This window comes from Manihot esculenta, chromosome 12, assembly GCF_001659605.2.
Source record: "Manihot esculenta cultivar AM560-2 chromosome 12, M.esculenta_v8, whole genome shotgun sequence".
Classification (NCBI taxonomy): domain Eukaryota; kingdom Viridiplantae; phylum Streptophyta; class Magnoliopsida; order Malpighiales; family Euphorbiaceae; genus Manihot; species Manihot esculenta.
This window is the reverse complement of record NC_035172.2, coordinates 6,719,639-6,747,574: the sequence shown is the minus strand read 5'-3', so window position 1 is coordinate 6,747,574 and position 27,936 is coordinate 6,719,639. Positions and strand designations below refer to the sequence as shown.

At 37.5% G+C, this 27,936-nt stretch overlaps 1 protein-coding gene across 3 annotated transcripts; it reads left to right on the top strand.

Moving 5' to 3' along the window:
• The first annotated feature begins 111 nt into the window (after positions 1-111).
• LOC110628454 lies at positions 112-27,936 on the top strand. 3 transcript variants are annotated; one of them, XM_021775108.2, is made up of 7 exons: positions 112-526; positions 1,320-1,604; positions 1,711-1,759; positions 6,586-6,880; positions 14,801-14,879; positions 26,356-26,456; positions 26,540-27,220. In XM_021775108.2, the coding sequence occupies exons 1-7, from the start codon at positions 182-184 to the stop codon at positions 27,000-27,002; spliced, it is 1,617 nt and encodes a 538-aa protein (XP_021630800.2). In that variant the 5' UTR covers positions 112-181; the 3' UTR covers positions 27,003-27,220. The 3 variants fall into 3 exon arrangements, with proteins under 3 accessions (XP_021630800.2, XP_043804535.1, XP_043804536.1); XM_043948600.1 differs by having other exon boundaries at positions 114-526; positions 26,356-26,440; positions 26,540-27,019; XM_043948601.1 differs by lacking the exons at positions 26,356-26,456; positions 26,540-27,220 and adding an exon at positions 27,505-27,936 and having other exon boundaries at positions 120-526.

Sequence of the window (27,936 nt, the reverse complement as noted above, 5' to 3'; positions counted from 1 at the left end):
AATATATTAAATATTAAATTATTAAGATAATATTAAAATATCACATAATACATTTAAATTATTATTATTAAATATCACATAAATAATTAACAATATCATCGGAAGTACTGTTTTTTAATTATTAAATATCACATAAATAGCCGGAAACGTAATCGATGTCGAGTAACCGCTGCCATTCTCGATGTCATTAGCGAAGCTCAACTCTGGCCCTCCTCATTCGCCATCCGATTACAACGTCGAGTACCGTGCCATAGCCGACGACGCGTGGTACAGTGTACGTGCAGTGCTTGATGGAGAGAAACTGACGGTCAAGTATTGCAATTTCAGCGATGATCATGACAACGTTTTCGAGCCGCAATACTTCAAGTCAGTAGTGGAGATTGAAGAGTTCGTGAACCGGTTCAGGCCTGTTTCTAATCAGTTACAAGACCGGGATTGTAAAAATGTGGCTGAGGGTGCGGTTGTTTGTGCTTCTCACTCCTTCTCTGACCTCGACGTCCGCTTCCACGACGCGGTTATCGATGATGTAAGTACACTATATTTAAAAATGGTTAGTGAAGAAAACATTGCTTCAAAATTTCTAACTTTTGTTATTGTTCAATTTGGAGTTTGTACATATTACACTTTAATTTATTTTTAATATGGGTTCATACAATGAATAGTATAAAGCTGCTTATACATATGTTACAACTCAATCATATTCTCAACGTGGGTCTTTTATTTTAAATTTATTTCTCAATATTCCTCTCACGGACTCTCATGCAATGCTGTATTAAGGTTTTATGATTTTTCAATTGAAACACATTCCGAATTTCCTTCATTTATGCGCAACTATCCGAATAGATTCTTATGAGATTTCAAATTTAGCATTTTTTCCCTTAGACTGGGGTGAGGACATGTTTATTGTGTTTTTCATAGTTAATGTTGAAACTTAGAATGATATAAAAGACTGGAGAAAATAACAATAGAATGATATAAAAGACTGGAGAAAATAACAATAGAATGATTTATTTGTTCGGATACCAAGAGTCTATGTCCATGGACACAAAAACCTTAAAAGGGCTAATTTCATTCACTTGTGGTATTTTTTTCACCATAATATAACATTACAGAACACATGAGTCAATATTTATAATGGAAGGCACAGAACATATTCCAAAATTAAGGAAACACTCCCCCTTGAATCATGGGTTTTCCATTAGGAGACATTTTCCATAATGAAAAATCTCATCACTTAGAACAGTTATTGTTATTACTTTTTTTTTTCTAATTTTCTGTTTCCCCTTCTGTGAATTATGTAAATGGGGCTAATTTATCAGGTGTTTCACAAGAATCATTCTTTTGTCAATGGAGAAGAGCAATGCATGTGCACCTTTGTGGTTATTTGGCAACATGGTCCAGGTGCTGGATGTTTGGCCAACAAGAAAATTGAGAATATATGCATTGTTCGATCTAATGCAGAGCTCGATCCTAACGTTGACATTTTCTCGAAGATAGTCAGGGAAAAACTTGAAAGTGCTGCTTATTGTAATGGCACAATTCATGGAGAAATTGCCAGCTTGCCTATGAAGCTTGGGTCAACTTGTGCACAGCGCTTTTATCAGGCAAGTCTTTCTGATATTGGTTGTTCCACAATTTTTTTTTTGTCTAAGCACAAAAAAAATATTTTTGCTAACACCTTCTTTTGATGTTTCATATACTTGTTTTTAGGAAACAAATTGTGCCAGCCAATCTACAAGAAATAGATGGTCATATGAAGGTATTGTTAAAAACGTGTATTGTTATATAAACTGTGTTTTCAAATTTCAACGGAATGCTAAATTCAAGTAATTAGGATTTTCCGTATGTTTTCCTCTTGCCACTCAAATTGGGAACGAAGATATCTTTGTTTGAAATAGGCATTCATGTTTATTTACTTCCTGGGCTCATGTCTTCATTGGCCTTCCTCGGTGTCTTCATAGCACCGCAAAGAAAATAGTTCCGTTTTCTTTATGGGTTAAATCCAACTACCTCCTAAATTAAATATTTGATCCTGTTTGGCATTGTTGTTGAGGGGCTACAAAAGTGCTTGAAAATGATGATGAAAAGAAGAGGGAAGCAAAAGCTTTGAGAGAAAAATGCTTGATCATTCCCCAAGCCTAATCATATCCCAATCATATCACACAATCATATCCCTAATTATGTACACAATCACCACAAATTTAGGCTATTTACAGAAAATATCTCAACACTCCCCCTCAAGCTGGAGCGTACATGTTATATGCTCCAAACTTGTTACAAATGTACTCGATTCGTGAACCCCAAAGAGATTTTGTGAAAACATCAGCTAGTTGATCATTTGAGTTGACAAAACTAGTAGAAATGCATTCCGACTCAATCTTTTGCCTAATAAAATGGCAAACCACCTCTATATGCTTCGTCTTATCAGAAAAACTGGATTTGATGCAATATGGAGGGCAACTTGATTATCACATATCAGCTTCATTTGGCCAGCAATTCCTGAAGGAGTTGTTTCAACTAAATGAGTTCACATGTTGCCAAAGCCATAGCTCGATATTTTGTTTTTGCACTTGATTTTGCAACCACATCTGTTTTTTACTTTCCAGGATATAAGATTCCCTCTAATCATAATATAATATCCTGAAATGGATCGTCTATTTGAAGGGGAACATGCCCAATTTGCATCAGAATAGCCAACAATTTGTGAGTGACCTTTGTCCTCATAGAGTAGACTCTGTCCTGGAGCTCCTTTAATATATCTAAGAATGCGAATGATTGCATTCCAGTGACTACTGTATGGGGTTTGAAGAAATTGACTAACTACACTTACAACAAAGCAAATATCTAGTCGAGTGATAATGAGATAATTGAGATTGCCAACTAATCTTCTGTATCTAGCAGGATCTTTAAGTGGCTCCTCCTGTTTAGGAACTAGTTTGACATTTGGATCCATGGGAGTGTCCACATGTCTACAGTCTAACATGTCTGTTTCTTCCAATATATCCAAAACATATTTTCGTTGAGAAATTGCAATACCTGTTTTAGACTGTGCTACTTCAATCCCTAAGAAATACTTTAAATTTTCCAAGTCTTTAGTTTGGAAATGACTGAACAAATGTTGCTTAAGCTGAGAGATTCCATCATGATTATTTCTTATAATGACAATATCATCAACATAGACCACCGAGTAAAATATAGAATGATCAAAATTACTTCGAGACATTTCAAACTGTTGAACTATAGTGCTGAATCGTCCAAACCATGCTTTTGGAGACTGTTTTAGACCATACAAAGAGTGTCGAAGACGACATACTAAGGCTGACTCCCACTGAGCAACAAACCTTGGAGGTTGCTCCATATAGACTTCTTCGGCGAGCTCACCATAAAGAAAGGCATTTTTAATGTCTAGTTAATGAAGGGTCCAGTGATTAATTACAACCAGTGAGATAAAGAGGCGAACAAAAGCTATTTTGGCTACTAGAGGGAAAGTGTCACTGTAATCAAGCCAAAAAATCTGTGTAACCTTTAGCTACAAGGCGAGCTTTAAGGCGATCAATTTTGCCATTAGATTCCACCTTAACTGTGTAAACCCAGCGACAACCAATAGTAGACTTGTCAGGTGGTAAAGATGCCAGTTTCCAAGTTCTATTATTTTGAAGAGTAGTCATCTCCTCAACCATTGCATTATACCAACCAGGATGATCCAATGCTTCTTTGATTGTCTTGGGTATAGAAATAGCATACACGGTGGAAACAAAAGTATAATAGGAAGGAGACAAACGATGGTAACTCACAAAATTATAAATGGGATGAGGATTTCGAGAAGAGCGAATACCTTTTCGGAGAGCAAGAGGAGGAGTAGCTGTTGCTACTGAAGGCATGACCGAAGTAGGTGATGATGGAATTGAAGGTGAGTCATTAGAAGTACCTGTATCAGGGAGAGAAGTATCATTGTTATTAGCAGATGGGTGAGGTCGACGTGTGTAGACCTGAAGAGGTGTAGGAGTGGGAGATGGACTGACTTGAGGCTAAGGAGAGATAAGAGTTGTAGGTATAGGCAAAGCTCTAGGAACAAAGGTTTTGTGCGTTGGACTAGAATAAAAGTAAGGGGAAGGTTTCAAAAAAGGTGACATATGCAGAGACAAAATATCTGTTAGTAGTGGGATCAAAAGCATTTGTAATCTTTTGAAGCCGAGAATAGCTGAGAAAGACACATTTAACTGATTTGGGCTGGAGTTTGTCTTTACCAAGAGTATGATCATGAACAAAACATATACATCCAAAAACTCGCAGTGGCAATTGGTTGGAGGTCTGGTTAGGAAAGAGAACTAAATGAGGACTCTGGTGTTGCAAAATAGAGGAAGGCAAACGATTGATTGAGTAGTAGGCAGTAAGGACCGCCTCACCCCAAAAACGCAGCGGAATATTATGATGTATGAGTAAGGTGCGGGTGGTTTCAATCAAATGTCAATTTTTTCGCTCGGCAACACCATTTTGTTGAGGAGTATGGGCACAAGAAATCTGATGAATAATACCTTGAGTAGACAAGAAATGAGAAAAAGAAGAGGAAAGATATTTTCGTGCATTATCACTATGCAAAACCTTAATGCAAAACCTATGCAAAACATTAATATAAGAATACTCTAAACTTCCCCAAAATTCTTCGGTATACAATGTTTTGGCCTTAGTCCAGACCTTACAACAAGTTTTGCAAGACTAAAATAAAGCAAGCAATTTTGGATCTAATGAATGCCATAGAAGGCTACATAGTTGAGCATCAATCTTAACTCAGTTGGTTCTATCAGTGACATCTTTTGTTAAATGATCATCATACCCCTGTCCTGAAAACCATAATTTTACTGATGCAGCCGAAGACACATAATGATTACTTCCTTGCAACTTCACCGTAGTAATTGAAAAGAAAGGTTTAAGGGATTCAGAACCAGTATTGAGGGTGTTCTGCTTCTCAGATATGTCGAGAGAGATTCTGGAATTGAATAGGGACCTGAATCTACCAAAAAAAAGGAGGATTTGTGCTTGTGAACAGTAAATCCGAAGCTACTATTCATAAGAGACGTGTGAAGACGAGCTGGGCAGGTGACCGGACCTAGTGGGCTGGAGTCGCCGACATCGGGGGATGCTGGAGGAAGGGTCTCCGGAGAACGCGTGTACCGGAGACAGATGGCTTGAGCGGCACGTTGGGCCAGTTCTGGTGCAGTGCTTCACCGGGTCGCTGATCGGAAGCCGGCGAGAAAGATGGACTAGGGGCTGAGACCAACTGATTTCCAGAAAGTCTCCAAAGCAAGGTGGTAGATCTGTCACTCATAGTTGAACCAAGTTTCTTGGCTCTGATACCATGAAAACGATAATGAAAAGAAGAAGAGGGAAGCAGAAGCTTTGAGAGAAAAATGTTTGATTATTCCCCTCAAGTCAATTGGGATATATACTACTTAAAAGAATACATACTAGGTAAGAAAATAAATTGATTCCCTAATTATAGTCTAATCATATCCCTAATCATGTACACGATCACTACAAATTTAGGCTATTTATAGAAAATATCTCAACAATGCTTTTCAGGAAAAAAAGTCATTATAGAATTTAGATGCAATTGAAAAAAGCTGATTTGTTTTTATTGGTGTTATAACTAAAATAAGTCAAATATAATTTTAAGTTAATATTAAATATTTTTTAACTAATGTATTTAATAAAGTGTTTTTCTCAATAACTCTAACAACAATGCCAACGCAGACCCTTTGTCATTTTTCAATATAGGATAGCTGATTAAAGCAGGATTTTTTTTTTAAGCCACAAATGTGGAATTGCTTCGGGCATCGTATCACCTCCACCCCCCTTCCCTTCTTCCGGAATGGTTGCAATTAAGGAGAGGATAGGTTAAAGAAGTAGATTTAAACAAGAATAAGAGGGTTATGGGGTTGTTTGAAGTGCTTGTTAGTTACTATAAACAACGATTGATGTAAAGTAAAAGGGTTTAGGCTTCATTCCTAAATTTTGTTAGAGAAGCATCACAACCAAGGTTCAATGGATATCACTTAATTCGAGTCAGAACTGCTGGAATTTTATTGACTGAAAACTGAATTATAAAGATAAGATAGTTAAGCACTCTAACTAATCCTTTGCTAGGACTTAAGACATTGGTCTTCAAGACTAGTCCTTATCCTTATGGTTGGCTCTCAAAGTAAACTCAAAGAAAAAACTATTATGCTAAACCAAGAAGGACTAGAAATAAGACTGTACATAAAAGTATGTTCTAACAACATCAGGACAGAAAGCTAAAAAATTACAAAATTCCCCTGAGACTTAAATAGATCAGCAGCATTTTTTATACACAAGTTATAAAATCTTGAAAAGACTAAGAAGGAAACTACAATTTTCTGAGAAAACCTAAATCAAAATTGAGCACAATCCTAAGATATTTGAGTATTTGAATTTTCTTGACTTCCTTGTCTATGTCATTTACTCTTACACATCCTTAAGTTTGCTTAAAGGCATTTATTTCTTCCTCTATATGTCATGATAGTACATGGTCTAACACCCCTTCCTGTCTTCATGCTTTGATTATAGAGATAGAGAGGATATGTCATCATACCCAAAGAATTAAAGAAGAATCTGATATTGGAGGGATTGAAAACCATTATGTTGTGTTGATTGACAATGTGGATAAGGACATGTCTCCTTCAACAATTACAGAATTTATACACAGACAAACTTCAATCTCAGTTCGAGTATTTGTTTTGCCAAGTTCGACAGCAGAGACATTTACTAAGGGGGCCATTGTCCTGGACTCTAAGAAGAATCTGCAAAAATTATGTGAATTTTTGGATAGTCCCAATCACATTATCATGTCACGGAGAGGGAGGTACAGAATATGATATATACGGTACTTAGCTTTAGGACATGCTCTATAATATGACTATATCAGAGATTATGCAATGCATTTGGGCACATGCATTCTTCCTCACTGTTGTGTGAGATTCATTATCCATATTTTAAATGGATCCAACATGCTTATGAATGTCAATTGCACTATTTTCATGTGAACTAGGTACACGTAATAGTTTCTTCTATATTAGCATAATTCTATTAGTCGTTGTTGTTTCTACTTCTTTCTTGTAGTTTTATCTTCATCTTTATCTTTCTTTTGTCCCATAATTGATATATTGCTTTTCAAATCCCTTTATGTTGCACCTTAGCTAATTAAAAGAGATCTTTTAATTATCAATAGCTAATATTTGTTTTTTAAGTTTGGGTGACACTATTTGCAATCTACTTGATGATGCCAAATTCCATATTGATTAGCGATTGTTGTCCTAAGGAAATGTCCAGGGGAGAGGGGGGTATAGTGGTTTGGCTCTCTTTAGCCTACATCCACTCCTCAAAGAACACCTCTGAGATTTCCTTTCCACTATGGTCTCTTTTCATGGGCAAGAAATAAGCCTTGTACAATTCCACAAGCTTCATGGGTTCTTGCAACCTTTACAAGAGTATCCTAACTCTCACATTCGCTTTCAAGTTCAAGGGTGCTTGAACTTCCTTTATGATTTGATTTGAAGAAAAGATATACTCTCAGTCACTCAAGAACAGACCATTAAATTGCTATAAAAAAGAGAGAGTAGATTTGCCAAGTTAAGCTCTAATGAATGCACAATAATGGAAACACTTAGTTCTCAAGAGTTCTCAACAGTAAAATAGCATTCTCTATCTTTAAAACTGATGAAAAATGAAGTTTATACATGAGAGAAATGAAACTAGCTGTTTGAAACATTTCTGATTCGATTTGGATCGAGATTTGGTAAAAAATAGCCGTTGTTGCATAGAAGTTTGTGCATTTTCGAATGTCTGAATCTCAGTTAACATAGTTAACTATATTTCAAAAATAGGTGACTAAAATTGATTAATGAAACAAAGCAAATTTTTAAAAAGATAGATGGCTAAATTTAAATTTAGCAGGCTGTAATTTAGTCTGCAGAATAGCTCAACCTCTTTGAAAAATTAACTTTCAAAACAGATCTCAAACATTTAAAACTTCAAGATAACTTAATAAAATATGATCAACATCCATGCACAAAAGATATTTTTAAGCTTGGCAAGTCTAAACTTTCTCTTCTTTTACAAATAAGCCTAAAGTTTACCTAGAACTTAGCCAATATCTTAAACACTTAAACTTTAAGGTTAGATTAGATTTCCTCAAGTTTTGAAATCATCAAAACTTTGCTCCTTGGAGCTCATGGGATCAACAGGAATCAAGGGAGCTTACACCTTATAAGACCAAGCACACCCCTTCTCATTCAAGGGTTCTTTGTTGGAAGGATAAGGTGACTTGTAGGGAGAAGGGATACGAGCTGGCCTTGTTAATATGATAAAAACTTAGAGGTGCTAAGATGATCTTTTACCATCCTTGACAAATGAATAAGTGTTTTTAATCCATTATGCTCCACCCTCCTCTCATATTAACAAGGCCTCCTACCAACAAGCGACTTGCATCCATTGTACCACATCACATAACACATTATCTTTGTAATTCTCACCAATAGAAAATGGAATAACTTGTCTACTCACCTTTATTCCTTCTTTTTCATTGAACCATTGCAACTTATGGGGTTTAGGATGCTTTAAAGTAGCCGAACTCAGTTTTTTCACCAAGCTAGTAGAAGCAACACTGGTATAACTTCCACCATATATAATCACTCCACATATTTTCCCTTGGATGGCACACCTTGAAAGCAACAAGTTTTTACATTGCTCTTTCTCCTATTTGGCTTGTGTACTCAAGGAACGCAAATTACAAGCAATTCATCCTGGTCAGCATGTAGCACACATTTCCTCATCATCTTCATGAACCTCTTCTTTCTCCTCTAGTTCATCTTCACTTTCCTCCTCAATCTGTATTTCCCTCAAAACAATCCCTCTTTTGTCAGGCATTTGCATGCGCTATGCCCATGGTCAACGCACTTGAAGCACTTGATTTCTCTTGTTCGATTTACAAGATTGGTATCTTCCTACTTCTTTCCTTCGGAAACGCCACTAGGAGTTGTATTGGAGCTTTTAGCTTTCTCCACTTGCTTTGTGTCGTATTTCAGGGCAAGAATTGGATTATGTAGTTGTTGTAATGGTGGTTTTAGCAATTGGTGAAATGCAATAGGCTTGTAACCTCTCCTTATGCATTGACATTAACATCTACATCATTAAGTCCATCAAGAAAACGAGCATTTGTTTGCTCTTGTCATTCCTTCAAATCGCATTTCACCATGAGCATCTTGAACTTTTTTTACATAATCCTCTATGCACATGCCTCCTTGCCTCAAACTCTGAAGCTTGATGTAGAGCTCCTAGTTGTAGTATTTAGGAGGGAGCATCTAGTCAGTTCCGTTCTAAACTGAACCAAATAAGAAACACCAAAAAATCAAATCACATCTCAACATAGACTGAGCCAAACGAAATGTCAAAGAATAACCAAACCAAATGACTAATATCAGTTTGGTACAAGAACCAAAAATCAGTAAGCATTCTCAATTCTCAGTAACCATTCTCAGCCTCAAGTAATATGTTATGGTTCATATAATAGGATCTGGTTATAGGATAATTGAGTGGAAAAAAATAGAGTTAATGAATGAGGGTGGAATCGCGTTTTCTTTTTTTGACCTATGACGAAGGTTGTACAAGCTCATTAAGAGAGAACTTGAAAATCTCTTGAGTTTTAGTATTCAATAACTTTTGACAATTTTTAACATAATTCTTTTATGAATTATTGCACTTAAATACAAGAGGGAGATACAACTATCTCCTAAAAACACAGAACCATTAAGCAACATAGAAGATCACCCATCTACCACTAAAGGAAAATAAAAAATTAACTTTCACTATCTACATCATGGGTTATGTTAACAGCCTGAACTCCTGGTTTTAATGGTATCCTGTGATCATGCATCTTTTAATGAGGTAGGCCTTTAGATTCTGTAAAGACATCTGCATACCGTTGTAATAGCTCAATAAGGTCAGGCCAATATCCTTCTTGCACCTTTATCATATTCAAGTGAATTGAACTCCTTTTGTTGAGTTTTGCATACAAGAAATGGTCTGTTGTAACCTGTAAAACTTGTTTGAGATTGAAATTGAGATGAAAAAGGAGAGAGAAGCAGAGAATTTGAGAGAAAGATGCTTGATGATTCCCCTCAAGCCAATTGGGTATATATACAAGAATATATATTAGGTAAGAAAATAAATTAATTCCCTAATTACAGTCTAATCATATCCCAATCGTATCACATAATATCTCTAATTATGCACACAATCACTACAAATCTAGGCTATTTACAGAACGTATCTCAACACTCCTTCGCAAGCTGGAGCGTACATGTCATATGCTCCAAGCTTGTTACAAATATATTTGATTCATGAACCTCGAAGAGATTTTGTAAAAACATCAGCTAGTTGATCATTTGAGTTGACGAAGCTAGTAGAAATGCATTCCAACTCAATCTTTTACCTAATAAAATGGCAATCCACCTTTATATGCTTCGTCCTCTCATGAAAAACTGAATTTGATGCAATATAGAGAGCAACGTGATTATCACATATCAGTTTCATTCGGCCAGTATCGCCATGTTTCAATTCCTGAAGGAGTTGCTTTAACCAAATGAATTCGCATGTTGCCAGTGGCATAGCTCGATTTTGCTTCTGCACTTGATCTTACAACCACACCCTATTTTTTACTTTTCCATGATATCAGATTCCCTCCAATCATAATATAATATCCTGAAGTAGATTGTCTATTTGAAGGAGAACCTGCCCAATCTGTATCAGAATAGCGAACAATTTGTGAGTGACCCTTATCCTTACAGTCCTGGAGCTCTTTTGATATATCTAAGAATGCGAATGACTGCATCCCAGTGACTATTGTAGGGGGTTTGAAAGAATCGACTAACCAGACTTACAGCAAAGGGAATATCTGGTCGCGTGATAGTGAGATAATTGAGCTTGCCAACTAATCTTCTCTATCTAACAATACTTGTTTCTTTCAATATATTCGAAGCATATTACGCCTGTTTCTTTGGATAATTGAGCTTTGGATATATTGACATTTGGATCCATGGGAGTATCCACATGTCTACAATCTAACATACCTGTTTCTTTCAATATAACCAAAGCATATTTTCGTTGAGAAATTGCAATATCTGTTTTAGATTGATTTCCATTATGATCATTTTCTGTAATGACAATATCATTAACATAAACCACTAAGTAGATGCATCTATCACTATTATGATGGAAAAAATACGGAATGATTAGAATTACTTCAAGACATTCCAAACTGTTTAACTACAGTGTTGAATCGTCCATGTTCTTAGAGAAAAATGTCGAGTTGATAAAGGGTCCAGTGATTAATTGCAGCCAATGAGATAAGAAGGCGAACAACAACTATCTTGGCTACTGGAGAGAAAATATCACTGTAATCAAGCCCAAAAATCTACGTGTAACCTTTAGCTACAAGGCGAGCTTTAAGGCGATTAATTTTGCCATCAAGTCTCACCTTAACTTTGTAAACCTATCGACAATCAATAGTAGACTTGCCAGATGGTAAGGATACCAGTTTTCAAGTTCCATTGTTATGAAGAACAACCATTTCCTCAACCATGGCATTACAGCAACCTGAATGATTCAATGCTTCTCTAATTATCTTAGATATAGAGACAGTAGACACAGCAGAAACAAAAGTATAATAGAAAGGAGACAAATGATGGTAACTCACAAAATTATAAATGGGATGAGGATTTCGAGAATAGTGAATACCTTTTCGAAGAGCAAGAGGAGTAGCTATTGCTGCTGAAGGCATGACCGAAGTAGGTGATGATGGAACAGGAGGTGAGTCATTAGAAGTACCTGCATCAGGGAGAGAAATATCATTGTTTTTAGCAGATGGGTGAGGCCGACGTGTGTAGACTTGAAGAGGTGGCATAGAAGTGGGAGATGGGCACACTTGAGGTAGAGGAGAAAAAAGAGTTAGAGATATAGGCAAAGCTTTAAGAATAAAGGTTTTGTATGTTGGACTAGAAGAAAAGTAAGGAGAGATTTAAAAAAAAGGTGATATCTGTAGATACAAATATTTGTCGGTAATAGGGTCATAACATTTGTAACTTTTTTAAAGCCGTGAATAGCCGAGAAAGACACATTTAACTGATTTGAGCTGAAGTTTGTCTTTGCCAGGAGTATGATCATGAACAAAGTATATACATTCGAAAACATGCAGAAACAACTGGTGGAATTTTGGTTAGGAAATAGAACAGAATGAGGACTTTGATGCTGCAAAACAGAGAAAGGTATTCGGTTGATGTAGGAGTAAGGTGCGGACTGTTCCAATCAAATGCCCATTTTTTCGCTCAACAATCCCATTTTGTTGTGGGGTATGAGAATAAGAAGTTTGATGAGTAATACTCTGAGTAGACAAGAAATGAGTGAATGAGAAAAACAAATATTCTCTTGTATTGTCACTTTGCAATATCTTAATACGAATACCAAATTGATTATGAATTTCAGCATAAAACATCTGAAAAATAGAGAACAACTCAGAATGATTCTTCATTAGAAAAGTGCAACGAGAATAGTCATCAATAAAGGTAACAAAATATTGAAATTCTAGAGTTGTACTAACCCGACTTGGACTCCAAGTATGTGAATGAACAATGTCAAACATACAAGTGACCTTATTATTGACTTGCTAGGTAAAATAAGCTCGAGTTTGCTTCCCAAGTTGACAAGACTCACATTTTAAAGAAGGCAAGGAAGAGAAACTAGGAACTAATTTTAAAACTTGTTCGGACTTAGTTGTCCCCAGTGATTATGAATGAGTTCAGTGGAAGTGGTAGATACAAAAGCACTTGGATGATTAGAAGTGGAAAAATAGTACAATCCGTGTGACTCATATCTTGCTCTAATCATCTTTTCAGTGCTTCGGTCCTACACAACCATAGCTTCAGTAATAAAGATGATTGAACAATGAAGATCGTTAGTCAATTTGCTAACAGAGATTAGATTGTATGGACATTCAGGGATGAATAAAACATTAGTCAAAGGGATAGAAGGGAGGAGATATAAGTTACCTATCCCTTTAACTTGAGTTTTTAAATCATTAGCTAATGTGATTTTAGATGGTGTAGAGGTGAAAATAAGAGTAGAGAAAAGATTGAGATTACCAGAGATATGATCAGAAGCACCAGAGTCGAGAATCCATGAACTAATGGGTAAAGACTTGGTTAGATAAGTAAAAGATTTTTACCAGAATGAGCAATATTTGAAGAAAAATATTTATGAGTAGTTCGGAACTGTAGATATTCTCTATACTCTGCTTCATTTAGGGTGACTGAATTCAGTTTGGAACGTGAGTCTACTCTATTTGATTGGGTTATGTGAACTGTATTTAGGGTTATATGCTTCTCAGACATGTTAAGAGAGAGTTTGAAGAGGAAAGAAATCTGCTTCAGGACGTGAACAATAGTCCCAAAGTTACTATTCACGAAGAATAGGTGAAGGAGAGCTGGGCTAGTGACCGGAGCAGGTGGCCTAGAGTCGCCTTCGTCTGGCGAGTCTGGGAGAAGGATTGCCGGCATGAAAAGATCGTCGGAATAAGGGTCACGCATTGGTGCATGTACCGAATGTAGAAACAGAGCGACGACACGTGAAGGCGCGTGGCGGCGTTTCTGGTGATAGCGCTTCAGGGAGGTGCCGATCGGAGACCGACGAGGCTAGTGGCTTGATATCCCAATCATATCCCTAATTATGCACACGATCACTATAAATTTAGGCTATTTACAGAAAGTATCTTAACAATACACAAAGAATCAACCTAAACTAGGAATATTTACTATAAGAATAAAATCCTTACAATCAATCCCTATAATTAAACCTTATTAGGATTCCAAATATTCGAATCCTTCTAATTAGGAACCTTCTATATTGGTCAACAAAAATAAAACCTTATAAATTCATAACTGAATTGAAAAATAAGTAAAACCTAAATTAACTTTGATCCGAAACTTGATTGGACTTTAAATGCTTCCTGCTTTAGAACTGAATTGATCTCAGTTCTTTTTCATTTCTCTTCTTTTTTTTTTCTTTTTCAATTTAACGATTAGAACTTAATCACAGGCCCTGTTCCAGTTCCCCTCATAAAGACGCAAATACACGCGCACACACACACACACACACACATGCACATAAAATAGGTTTCGGTCTCAGTTTTAAGTGTTGTTCTTGATCCAAGTATTAATAAGAATCTAGCTTGGCTTGGTTCAGTTCATACAGTGTCGAAGACTTCTATTATCAAACTGTTTGCTTCTGTTTCTTGGTTATGGAATCCCAAGAACTGTGCACAGCATAACCTGATCCTCCAATCAGCTTTGCCTTCATCCTTTGTCCTCCGCGGAAAAGATCTTGGAAAGGAAAAGGGTGTACTTGGCCTAATAAGGCACAAGCCCACTTAAAAGTTTTAGTTGATTTGGCGGCATCACCACTTATTTATTTGCTCTCTACAAGTCTACATTTGCTTTTTTGGGGAAAATTATTGCTAACCTAAAATAGTAACTTTTATGTCTTTGATAACAGAAGGAAAGATAATATACTGAACTAAAATGGAACAAAATTTTGCAAGAGATTTGATGGCATCCATGTAGCTTTACAAAATATTCTGAAGCTGGATATGCAGTTTTTTGTTACATTTGTTTCAGGCATTTTAGCTTTGTGTATTAGAAAAACTAGTGTTAATAAGTTCATTCACTGTCTGCAGGCCATGGGTGATAGCTGATAAATTGAATAGGCATGATAAATATATGGTGCCTCTTGGAAACTTGATGCCTAAATATCAGGTCTGTTTATTTATTTATTTTAATGTCTCTTGATTCTTTATTAACCCTTCATTTGGCATAACAAAATCATGTAAGAATTCAACTTCTTTCAACTTCTTTTAAAATGCAATTTTTTAAAGTTAAAATCTATTGAATTCTTTCATTCCAAATAAGAAAATAGTTAGAAAGGAAATTAATTGGATTGAATTCTTGCGAAATTCTTTGTTCCAAATAGAGGGTTACAATTTCTCTAGTGTCCTGCTTGCTAGTATTAAAATTGGATTTGTATTTTTGATACGATGTGTTTAAGTAAATAAGAGCTGAGTAAAGTCCTTTTGCTAGCCCTGTCGTTTTGATTAAAAAGAAGGATTCCATATGGAGGATGTGTGCGGATTACAGAGCCTTAAATAGCATTACTATTAAGAAAAAATTTCCCTTACCACTTATTGAGGAGCTGTTAGAAGAGTTGGGAGGAGCTATCATATTGTCAAAGATTAATCTTAAGTCTGGGTATTGGCAAGTCATAATGGCTCCTGAAGATGTGCATAAGACAATATTTAGGACTATGAAGGTCATTATGAGTTCTTGGTTATGCAATTTGGCTTAACCAATGCACCTGCAACTTTTCAATCACTTATGAACACTGTGCTTAAGCCCTTCTTGAGGAAGTTTGCACTGGTTTTTTATTTTTTATGACATCTTGATTTACAGCCACTCCATTGAAAGTCACTTGCAACATCTCTGTTGAGATACTTTCAGTAAATAGTCTAGATTTATAGTGATTGTGTGCACAATTAGGGATATGATTATATGATATGATTGGGATATAATTAGACTGTAATTAAAGAATTAATTTATTTTCTTACCTAGTATGTATTTTTATAAGTAATATATATACCCCAATTGGCTTGAGGGAAATCATCAAGCATCTTTCTCTCAAATTCTCTACTTCTCTCACCTTTTTCATCTCAGTTTTATCTTTGTTTCATGGTATCAGACTTGGCCTAGTTGTGAGTGGCAGATTTGCCACCTTCGTTTGGAGACTTTCTGGAAATCAGTTGGTCTCACTGTTTAGCCCACCAGTCTTGCCGGCCTCCGATCGGTGACCCTGTGAAGCGGCGCCACCAGAATCGGCTTCCGATACACGCGTCGGCGCGTGAACAGTTCTCCAGCGACCTTTTCATGGTCGGTTCGGTCACCTGCCCAACTCTTCTTCACACGTCACTTTTGAACAGTAGCTTCGGATCTACTATTCACGGTCACAGATTCTCTTTTCTGCAAATTCAGTCCCCATGGCCCAATCAAATATTGCTCATTCTGGTAATTATTTTACTTGTCTGACCAAGTCTTTACCCATTGGTTTATGGATCCTCGACTCTGGTGCTTCTGATCATATCTCTAGTAATCCCAATCTTTTCTCTACTCACCTTCTATACCATCTAAAGTCTCATTAGCTAATGGTTCACAAACTTAAGTTAAAGGGATCGGTAACGTATATATCCTCCCTTCTATTCCCTTGACTAATGTTTTATTTACCCCTGAATATCCATACAACCTAATCTCTGCTAGCAAATTGACTAAAGATCTTCACTGTTCAGTCATCTTTAATGCTGAATCTGTGGTTGTGTAGGACCAGAGTACTAGGAAGATGATTGGAGCAGGATATGAGTCACAAGAATTGTACTATTTTTCCACTTCTAGCTCTCCAATTGCTTTTGTGTCTACCACTTCCGCTGAACTCATTCATAGTCATTGGGTACATTCAAGTCTAAACAAGTTACAAAAACTGGTTCCTAGTCTCTCTTCCTTGCCTTCTTTAGAATGTGAGTCTTGTTAACTTAGGAACATGGTTTTAAATAACGGCCGTTACGTAACGTAACGGCCGCTATGTAACGGGTTTTGAGGGGACCGTTACCCGTTATCCCGTTATATAACGGCCCCTCCTGATTTGCAGGCGTAACGGCCGTTACCAATAATTAAAATTCTTTTATATCTTTTATTTTTTGCTCCCTATTCTCATTTTCATTAGTTTCTACACTTTTCAGCAGCTTCAAAGACCATATTTTTTAAGTTTTCTCTTCCCTTCCTCTTTCAAATTTCAATCTTCCTTGCATATTTCTCATATAAACTTAGATCCATTATAAACTACTCTATTTCCAAGCTTATTTCTTCTAAAAAGTTAGTTAAATTTTATCTATTTTAACTGCTGTTTTTTTTCTCCTTTTTTTTGTAAGTTTTCGTGGATTAAAGTGTTAGTTTTGAGTTAAAATTATACTTTGAGCTATTAGTTTACTCGATCTATAAAGATTATGTTGATTTTTCTTATTTTAAACTATATGATGTTTTATTTAAGTTAAATAATCTATATTTTATATATTTATGTTTATTATGCATTTGTATACATTGTTCTAAATTAAATCTAATCAATATCATTTTATTTATGAACTTTGCAAATTTTTTTAAAAAATTTGCAATATTCTCTTGCATTGTTACTTCGCAATGTCTTAATGCAAACACCAAATTAATTATGAATTTCAGGATAAAACTTTTGAAAAATAGAGAACAACCCAGAACGATTTTTTTATCAGAAAAAACCAAGTGCAAAGAGAATAGTCATCAATAAAAGTAATAAAATATTGAAATTTCAGAGTTGTACTAGACTTGGATCCCAAATATCTGAATAAACAATGTCAAACATACAAGTGGCCCTATTATTGACTCGCTTGGGAAAATAAGCTCGAGTTTGCTTCCTAAGCATGGTTTTAAATCGCAGTCGCGGCCACATTCGCGGTCGTGGTCGCGAGTAACGGAAACAGACCTATAACGGCCGTAACGTAACGGTAACGGCCTGGCGATTCATTTCTTAACTACTTAGGGTATTACTCGTCAAACTTCTTGTTCTCATACCCCACAACAAAATGGAGTTGCCGAGCGAAAAAATTGGCATTTGATTGAAACATCTCACACCTTACTCCTACATCACAATGTTTCGTTGTGTTTTTGGGGGAAGCTGTCCTGACTGCCTGTTACTTGATTAACCAAATGTCTTCCTCTGTTTTGCAGCATCAAAGTCCTCATTCTATTCTATTTTCTAACCACAATTCCACCCAGTTGTCTCTGCATATTTTCGGATGTATATGCTTTGTTCGTGATCATATTCTTGACACACACAAACTCCAGCTCAAATCAGTTAAATGTGTCTTTCTCGGCTATTCACGGCTTGAAAAAGGTTACAAATACTATGATGCTACTACTAATGGATATTTTGTGTCTGCAGATGTCACATTTTTTGAAATCTCTCCTTACTTTTCTTCTAGTCCAGTACACAAAACCTTTGTTTCTAGAGTTTTGCCTATACCTCCGACTCTTATTTCTCCTTTGCCTCAAATGTGTCCATCTCCCACTTCTATGCCACCTCTTTACGTCTACACACGTCGGCCTCACTCATCTACTAATAACAATGATATTTCTCTCCCTGATGCAGGTACTTTTAATGACTTACCTCCCATTCCATCATCACCTACTTCAGTGATGCCTTTAGTATCAATAGCTACTCCTCTTGCTCTTTGAAAAGGTATTCGCTCTTCTCGAAATCCCCATCCCATTTATAATTTTGTGAGTTACCATCGTTTGTCTTCTTCCTATTATACTTTTGTTTCTGCTGAGTCTGTTGTCTCTATACCCAAGACAGTTAGAGAAGCATTGGATCATTTGGGCTGGTGTAATACCATGGTTGAGGAAATGACTGCTCTTCATAACAGTGGAACTTGGGAACTGGTAGGTTTACAAAGTTAAGGTGGGACCTGATGGCAAAATTGATCGCCTTAAAGCTCGCCTTATAGTTAAAGTTTACACATAGATTTTTGAGCTTGATTATAGTGATACTTTCTCTCCAGTAGCCAAGATAGTTGTTGTTCGCCTCCTTATCTCATGGCTGCAATTAATCACTGGACCTCTCATCAACTACACATTAGAAATGCCTTTCTTCATGGAGAGCTCGCCGAATAAGTTTACATGAAGCAACCTCCAGGGTTTGTTGCTCAGGGGGGAGACAGGCTTAGTATGTCGTCTTCAGCGCTCTTGTATGGACTAAAACAGTAATGTCTCGAAGTAATTTTGATCATTCCGTATTTTTTTATCACAATAGTATTTGATGCATTTGCTTGGTGGTCTATGTTGATGATATTGTCATGTCAAACTTGTTCCTGAACAAGGGGAGCCACTTAAAGATCCTGCTAGATACACAAGATTAGTTGGTAAGCTCAATTATCTCACTATCACGCGACCATATATTTCCTTTGCTGTAAGTGTGGTTAGTCAATTTCTTCAAACTCCCTACAATAGTCACTAGGATGCAGTCATTCGCATTCTTAGATGTATCAAAGGAGCTTCAGGACAGGGTCTACTCTATGAAGGCAAGTGTCACTCTCACATTGTTGGCTATTCTGATGCAGATTGGGCAGGTTCTCCTTTAGATAGACGATCTACTTCAGGATATTATATTATGATCGGAGGGAATCTTATATCTTGGAAAAGTAAAAAAGAGGGTGTGGTTGCAACATCAAGTGCAGAAGCAAAATATCGAGCTATGGCTCTGGCAACATGCGAACTCATTTTGTTGAAGCAACTCCTTCAGGAATTGAAATATGGCGATACTGGCCAAATGAAACTAATATGTGATAATCAAGATGCTCTCCATATTGCATCAAATCCAGTTTTTCATGAGAGGACGAAGTATATAAAGGTGAATTGCCATTTTATTAGGCAAAAGATTGAGTCGGGATGCATTTCTACTAACTTTTCAACTCAAATGATCAACTAACTAATGTTTTCACAAAATTTCTTTGAGGTTCATGAATCGAATATATTTGTAACAAGCTTGGAGCATATGACATGTACGCTCCAGCTGGGGGAGTGTTGAGATATTTTATATTAATAGCCTAGATTTCTAATGATTGTATGCATAATTAAGTATATTATGTGATATGATTGGAATATGATTAGGTGCAGTATATATACCCCAATTGGCTTGAAGAGAATCATCAAGCATCTTTCTCTCAAATTCTCTGCTTCTCTCTCCTTTTTCATCTCAGTTTCAATCTCAAACAAGTTTTACAAGTTACGAAGGACCATTTCCTGTATGCAAAACTCAACAAATTTTACTTTGGAGAGGAGAAGGTTGAATATCTTGGTCATGTTATTAGTGCCAAGGGTGTGCATACGGATCCACAAAAAGTTCTAGCTGTTGATAAGTGGCCAACTCCTCAAACTGTGAAACAATCAAGAAGCTTCTTAGGGTTAACCGGATATTATAGGAGGTTTGTGCAGGGATATGGTAGTTTGGCTCCATTGACTGAGTTGTTAAAAAAGGGTTCATTTCAATGGTCATCCTTAGCCCAGCAAGCTTTTGAAGCATTGAAGATGGCCATGATCAGTGCTCCAATCTTAGCTCTGCCAGACTTTGGAAAGATATTTGTTATATAGACAGATGCTTCATGAGGAGGCATTGGAGCTATTCTTATGCAGGAAGGATATCCATTGGCCTTTATTAGCAAAGCCTTGTATCCAAAGAACCAGGCCTTATCTACTTATGAGAATGAACTTCTAGCAATTTCGTTTGCTATCAAACAATGGTCACATTATCTTCAGTCAAGACACTTTGTGATCAAGACTGACCACAAAAGCTTAAAATATTTGTTGGAGCAGAAAAGACTCGGTACTTCAACTCGTCAGGCATGGATGACCAAGTTACAACTATATGACTATGAGATTTAGTACAGGAAAGGGCAGGAGAATCATGTAGCACATGCTTTGTCAATGAAGCCTTCCACTGGCATGTTTGCCATTATTGTCCATGTTATGCTAGATCAACTCATGACTGCAATTAAAGCCACTTGGCAGTCTGATCCTAGTCTCAAGCAATTAATTGCAGAGTTGCAGCAGGACTTTAATTCTCATTCCAGGTATACTTGGCAAAATGACTAATTGAGGAGGTTGGGAAAGTTGGTGGTAGGCCAAAATTCTGAACTCAAATAGAAGTTGATGGAGTTATATCATGATTCTGCAATTGGAGGACATTCTGGTGTGTCTGTCACAAGCAGAAGGTTAGCTTCCATGTTATACTGGAAAGGGATGTGGAGAGATGTCAGAAGACATATTAGAAGTTGTGCGGTGTGCCAACAGAACAAATATGAAACCATTGTCATTCTTGAAACCTTGCAACCTTTACCTATTCCTTAGGGGTTGTTTATTGATGTTACTATGGATTTTATTAAGGCTTTACCGAAGAGCAATGGCCGATAGTGCAATTATGGTGGTGGTGGGCTCTTGGTCACACTATGATTATGGTGGTGGTGGTGGTGGTGGATAGATTGACGAAATATGCTCATTTTATTGGTCTCATTTTCACTAGCCAATTTTGGCAAGAATTTTTCAAACAGCAAGGGGTAGCAATTGCAACTTTCTACTGCTTATCATCCACAAACATCTATAGGCAATCTAAGGTGGTTAACAGGTGCCTTGAAACATACTTGAGATATATGGCTAGACAGCTTCCTCACACATGGTTTCAATGGTTATCATTGACTGAGTATTGGTATAACACTTCTTCTCACTCAGCTTTCCAGCAAACACCATACAAGGTTTTATATGGGGTACCTCCTATTTATTTGCCTTATTTCCCTAGTGATTCATCAGTTCTAGCTGTGGATGTGTATATCCGAGATAGGGAAGAAACCATTATGATACTTAAGAATCAGTTAGGGAGAGCTGCTCAAAAAATGAAGTTGCAGGCAAATAAACATCAAACCGAGAGGCAATTTAATATTGGAGATTTGGTTTATTTTAAACTTAAACCATATATACAACTATCTATCTCTTGTTCTCATCACAAGCTTCATCACAAATATTATGGTCCTTTTAAAATTCTGGATAAGGTCGGCCAGGTTGCCTACAGGCTTCAACTGCCGCCTGATGCTCAAATCCACTATGTGTTCCATGTCTCTATGCTGAAGCCAACTTATCTGCTTCAGGAGACAGCCTTTGCTTCATTACCAATACTGCCATCAGTTCAAGGTCCTTATACCTTTGGCTCTATGATGAGCCAGCTCATTCGCAGCTTCAGGAGACAGCCTCTGCTTCATTACCAATAGGACCATCAGTTCAAGGTCCTTATCTTTTGGCTATATTGGATAGACGTATCAAGAAAATAAGGAACGAAGCTTCTACTCGGTGGCTAATTCAGTGGGTTAATTCTCCTCCAGGGAATGTGATACAACACCGCAGCATGAGGAAAGGACAGAGACTTGGGAGATTAGTCTCCAGAACCTTGTTGATCTTTGATTTTGAGGATTGGAATACAACTCTCTTTTCCTACTCCATTATTTTCTTGTTTTTCTTGCTTTAACAGTTCCTTTCTATCATTTTAGTCCGACCTGCCGATGGATGCTAAACACACGCTTGGATAATAGGATAGAGACGATAGAGAGGAACCTCGCCCTTCTGGAAGATGGGTTCTCCAAGCTCAAAGCCGATAATGAACATGTCCATATCAAACTCTCCTCTATTGAAAGTCTGTTGCAAACTATTACTCGTGGAAAATCTATTGTTAAGTAAGGAAAAATCTCCACACAGAATCCTTCGGGGAAAGAAGACTGTTGTCGCGTCAGTCCACCACATCTCTTCTCTTTCCCTCACAGATGAGCTCCCCCTCTCTAATAAACTGGATATGCCAATGTTTAATGGTGTTGATCTTGTAGGCTGGTTGGCTCGAGCAGAATAATATTTTGAACTCAACGACGTGCGGCCTAACTTGAAAGTGATGATTGCTCTGATTTATATAGAGAAGGGAGCCTTGCATTGGTTTCGCCAGCGTGTTTCCAATTTGCCCTGGTAACGTTTTTCCTTTGAATTGTTACATCGCTACAGCCCAAACGCCCTGCTTAACCTTTTTGAATGCCTTGCAGCGGTGAAACAAACAGAGTTAGTCGATGCGTATATTGACGACTACCTTATACAAGCAGCTTAGGTACCGCAAATTTTTTATCCTCACTATTTTGGGATATTTTTTGAATGGCTTGAAGGAAGAAATTCGTGTACGCATGAGAAGCCATGACTTTTACTGATATCTCCCGGGCAATGGCTCTGGCTCATGAAATTGAGAAAGAACTTCGTGTAACTCACCCACCATCTTCCTTGTCTCCTTCTATTGGCAAACAAACTCCTTTCTTATGGTCTTGAACCCAAGAATTGGATTGCTAGGCCCATGCCTAGTCTTTTCCTTAGCATACCTAACCCATCGACTACACTTCCTAAACCTCCCGATAAGCCCTTCTCTCTCACCAAACTAGCGATTTCCTCTTCTGCCTCTTCTGCCTCTTCTGCCTCTTCCATTAAACAACAATCTCTTACCACCTCCAGTCCATAATGTCCCACCAAACACTATTCTCACAAGGAACTTCAAGTGCTAAGGGCTTATGCTTTAAATGTAAACAACCTTACTCTCCCCTTCATCAATGTCCTAACAAGTCTTTTCGCATGATTATTGCCAGTGAAGATGAGTCTCCTCCAGGTGAATTAGATCTGTTAAAGGGCGATAGGGCTGAACCCTTGACAGTGGCCATTATCGATTCCCATTTCACTCAAATGGAACTATCATTCTTCTCAGTTGGGGGCATTTCTCAATCGAAAACCATGAAGCTTTTTGGTCAGATTGGGTCTACTCGTGTTGTCTTGATGGTTGACAGTGGCGCGAGCCATTGTTTTGTGTCCAAAAAATTGGCTCAATGCCTCGCTCTTCCTCTTTGCTCAATAGATCCTTTCCATGTGAAATTAGGGGATGGTAGATGTTTGCAAACGTCTGGTCTTTGTAAGGATCTTTCCATCAATCTGGGACCCTTAACTATTTCTCTGGATTGTTATGTTTTTCCATTGGGTGGTGTAGACGTTATTCTAGGCATTTCATGGTTGGAGACGCTGGGTAATGTTAAGATGAATTGGCAAGCCTTGACTATGCGATTTTCTCACCAGGGACAAAAAGTAACTCTTCGGGGCAGCCATTCGTTATTCCATTCGCCCCTTTCTTTGCATTCTTTTTTCAAGCTTACTGATGTGGGCTATAAAGTTATTATATGGCCTTGCGAGGCCGTCTTATCTGAGCATACTCTAGACTTGACACTCTCTCCTGATAAATCAACCCAGCTTTCATCCGTATTAGACACCCATTCTTCGATATTCTCAGAATCTCATAGTTTACGTCCAATTAGAGCTTCTGATCATGCGATTGCCTTACAATCTGGGGTTACAACAATTTCAGTTAAATCTTATCGCTATAGCCATCACTAGAAGAATAACATAGAACGCTTGGTCTCTGAAATGTTGGCCGTTGGCGTTATTCGTCCTAGCTCATCTCCTTTTTTCAGTCCCGTTTTATTAGTTCGGAAGAAGGATGGGAGTTGGCGGTTTTGCATGGATTACAATTGAATAAAGCCACAATTTCAGACAGATACCCCATTTCGATGATATAGGAATTGCTCGATGAATTATATGGAGCCCAGTATTTTTCTAAGATTGATTTACGTTCGGGCTACCACCAGATACATATGAAATCTGAAGATGTTCCCAAAATGATGTTTTGCACTCATACTAGTCACTATGAGTTTCTGGTAATGGCTTTCGACCTTACTAATGCTCCAGCAACTTTTCAGGTTACTATGAATGACATCTTCCGACCTTTCCTTCGCCGTTTTGTTCTATTTTTTTTTATGACATTTTGGTTTATAGCAAGAGCTAGATAGATCATTTGAATCACCTGAATCAGGTCCTACAGGTTTTATCTTCTAATCAACTAGTTGCTAATATGAAAACTCATTTGGTAGGCAATCTCTTTCATACTTGGGTCATATTATCTCATCTGACGGCGTTTCAATGGACCCGAAGGTCTCAGCAACTTTGCATTGGCCAATCCCTCATTCAGTGAAAGCCATTCGCGACTTTTTGGGTCTCACAGGTTACTATCGTCAATTTATTCGACACTATGACAGGCTAGCTTAACCTCTCACCATGCTGACCATCAGGGATTCTCAACACCATTTCCAGTGGTCAGAGCTAGCCTGCCTAGGTGGCCTTTGAACAGTTGAAGGCAACCATCATTTCTGCTCCAGTTCTCATTATGCCGGATTTTCAGACGCCTTTTGAGATTGAATGCGATGCGTCTGGCTCGGGTGTGGGTGTTGTCCTCGTGCAACAGGGTCAACCAATAGCCTATTTCAGTAAGGCTCTCTCTCCTAAAATTGTTTCTCATTCTGCTTATGAGAAGGAGTTTATGGCTCTTGCCTTAGCCATCAACCACTGGCGGCCATACTTGTTGGGCAGAAAATTTGTCGTTAAAACGGATCAAAAGAGCCTTGGCCATTTATTAGAGCAGCAAATTGTTACCCTTACCCAACAATGCTGGATAACAAAACTGTTGGGATACAAATTTATTGTGGAGTATAAACTAGGCCGCATCAATAGAGCCGCTGATGCTCTTTCACGCCGTGAAGATAAGGATATGAGTCTCTCGGCTTTGTCCCATTTCCCATGGATCGAAATAGATGAGATTGATTCTGCAGTAAGGGCTAACCCTTCTCTAGTACCCATTGTTGCAGCTCTTGAAACCAATACTCAGACTCACCATCCATTCACTCTCATCTAGCCGCATCTGTTCTATAAATATAAAGGTCGCCTGGTGATTCCAACAAACTCTCCTTGGGGACTAAAGCTTATTGCTGAGTTCCATTGACTTCTTCAGGAGGCCAGAAAAGCTTATCGCACTTATCGTCGTTTGGCTACAAGTCTGTATTAGTGAGGTGTGATGTCCTCGATTAAAAAATTTGTTGCTTCTTGTTTAGTTTGCCAAAGGAATAAATATGAGGCTCTTTCTCCTGTTGGGTTGTTACAACCATTTTCAATTCCAAATGGTATATGGGAGGATATCTCTATGGATTTTATTACTGGGCTTCCAAAATCTCAGGGATTTAATTGTGTGTTTGTGGTGGTTGATAGACTCTCTAAGTATATTCATTTTTTTTTCTCTGCGACATCCCTTCACGGCTAAGAGTGTCACCAACATTTTTTTTAAAGAAGTGGTGAAGTTTCATGGTGTTTCAATTTTCATTATCATTGGTGATTGGGGTCCTATTTTTCTTAGCCATTTTTGGATAGAAATTTTTCAGTTGATGGGCACTCAACATAAAATGAGCTCTCCATACCACCCCAGACGAACGGGCAGACTGAAGTGACTAACCAGTGTTTGGAACAATATTTGCATTGCATTGCTTCGGAACAACCAAAAACTTGGATTCAGTGGTTGCATTAGGTAGAATACTTGTATAATACCAGTTTCCATAGTGCTATTAAACAATCTCCTTATCAAGCTGTTTATGGCAAACTACCCCTACTCTTTTGCATTACCTCCCAAGAGAAACCACAGTGGCTGAAGTTGCTAATGCTTTATCAGATAGGGATGAAATTTTGCGACAACTCAAATTCAATCTTCAGAAAGCTCAATCTTCCATGGTTCAGCAAACTAATAAACATCGCAGGTATATGGAATACAATGTGAGTGACATGATTTTCCTTAAGCTGTAACCTCATAGGCAACTGTCAGTTTCTTCTTGTGTTAATCAGAAGTTATCTTCCAGGTATTTTGGTCCCTTCCAAGTACTGGCACGCATCGATTCCACAGCCTATCGTCTTCAACTTCCATCTGCTGCCAGGGTGCACCCTGTTTTTCATGTTTCTCAGCTTAAAAAGCAAATTGTGGATAATGAGGTTATTGTTTCACTTCCTTCTAAATTGGCTATTGAGGCTCCTTCACCGACTTTACCAGAAACAATTCTTAGCTGGCGAATTCTTACTTGTGATGGTCAATCTATTCCACAATGTTTGATTAAGTGGCACTATCCTTCTATTGATGATGCTACTTGGATGTTTGAGGCAGATTTAAAGGGTCAATTTCCGGATTTCAGCCTTGAGGACAAGGCTGTGGTTAAAGAGAGTGGCAGTGATACGACACTGCAACATAAGAAAAGGACCAGAGACACGTGGAGAGTTTATTCTGGAAGATCAAAAAGGAATCTTGAGGATTTGGGAGAGCAGAGTTAGTTACAACACAATATGAGGTGTCAATTGCATGGGTAGACTCTTATAAATAGAATAAGGAAAGGACAAAAGGGATATGTGTGATTATATTTTATTGTTTAGGAGCGGTATATGTTTTCTGCTTGGGAGATTAGTCTCCGAAACCTTATTGGTCTGTGATTTTGAGGATTAGAATACAATTCTCTCTTCCTCACCATTATTATACAATGCGTTTAAGTAAATAAGAGCTAAGTAAATCACGTACTTAAGATTGTGTATGACACGCCAGTAGGAGCGTATCTGATGAGAGAGGATGTTAGTTACGGTTGTTAGTGTGAGCTGTATTTAGCTTTTAGACCACAATTGTAAGAGCTAAATAATTCTTTGCCAAACACTAATGAAATTTTCTCTTCTCACTTGAGTTTTCTCCCTATTTCTGTCATTCTTCTTCTCTTCTTCTTTCATCATCTTCTTGGAGACTATAAATTTTTGTTTGTTGTCTTGATTTTTGCATTGCATTTTGTAGAACAAATTACAGCACAGAAAGATTGGGATTACCAATGATCTAAAAGTTGTGTATTCCGGATCAGAAGAATACAGGACGGCGAAGCGGTTAAGAGATTTGTTCATGGAGTTCTCTGAGCATCAACAACGATTGCACAAGAGGCTGGCTTTAGAGGAGCAAATGATATTGCAGCCATCACTGACAGTGTAGCCGTAAGAGAGAGAAGTTAAGTATGTGCATATTTCTGTTGCTGTGTAAAGTTATGTATATCATGTGTCATCACATAAGGATAAGTCCTGAAGATGCTGAGTACCAAAATTTCATTGACATTGTTGCAAGAACTTGTAGTTTCCACCAAAAGTTACTTGACCTTGTGCCGTGTGGGAATGCTAAAAAAATATTTGCCTTTTTTATTTTCACATAAAAAGTCATTTGATACTCTTAATTATTTAA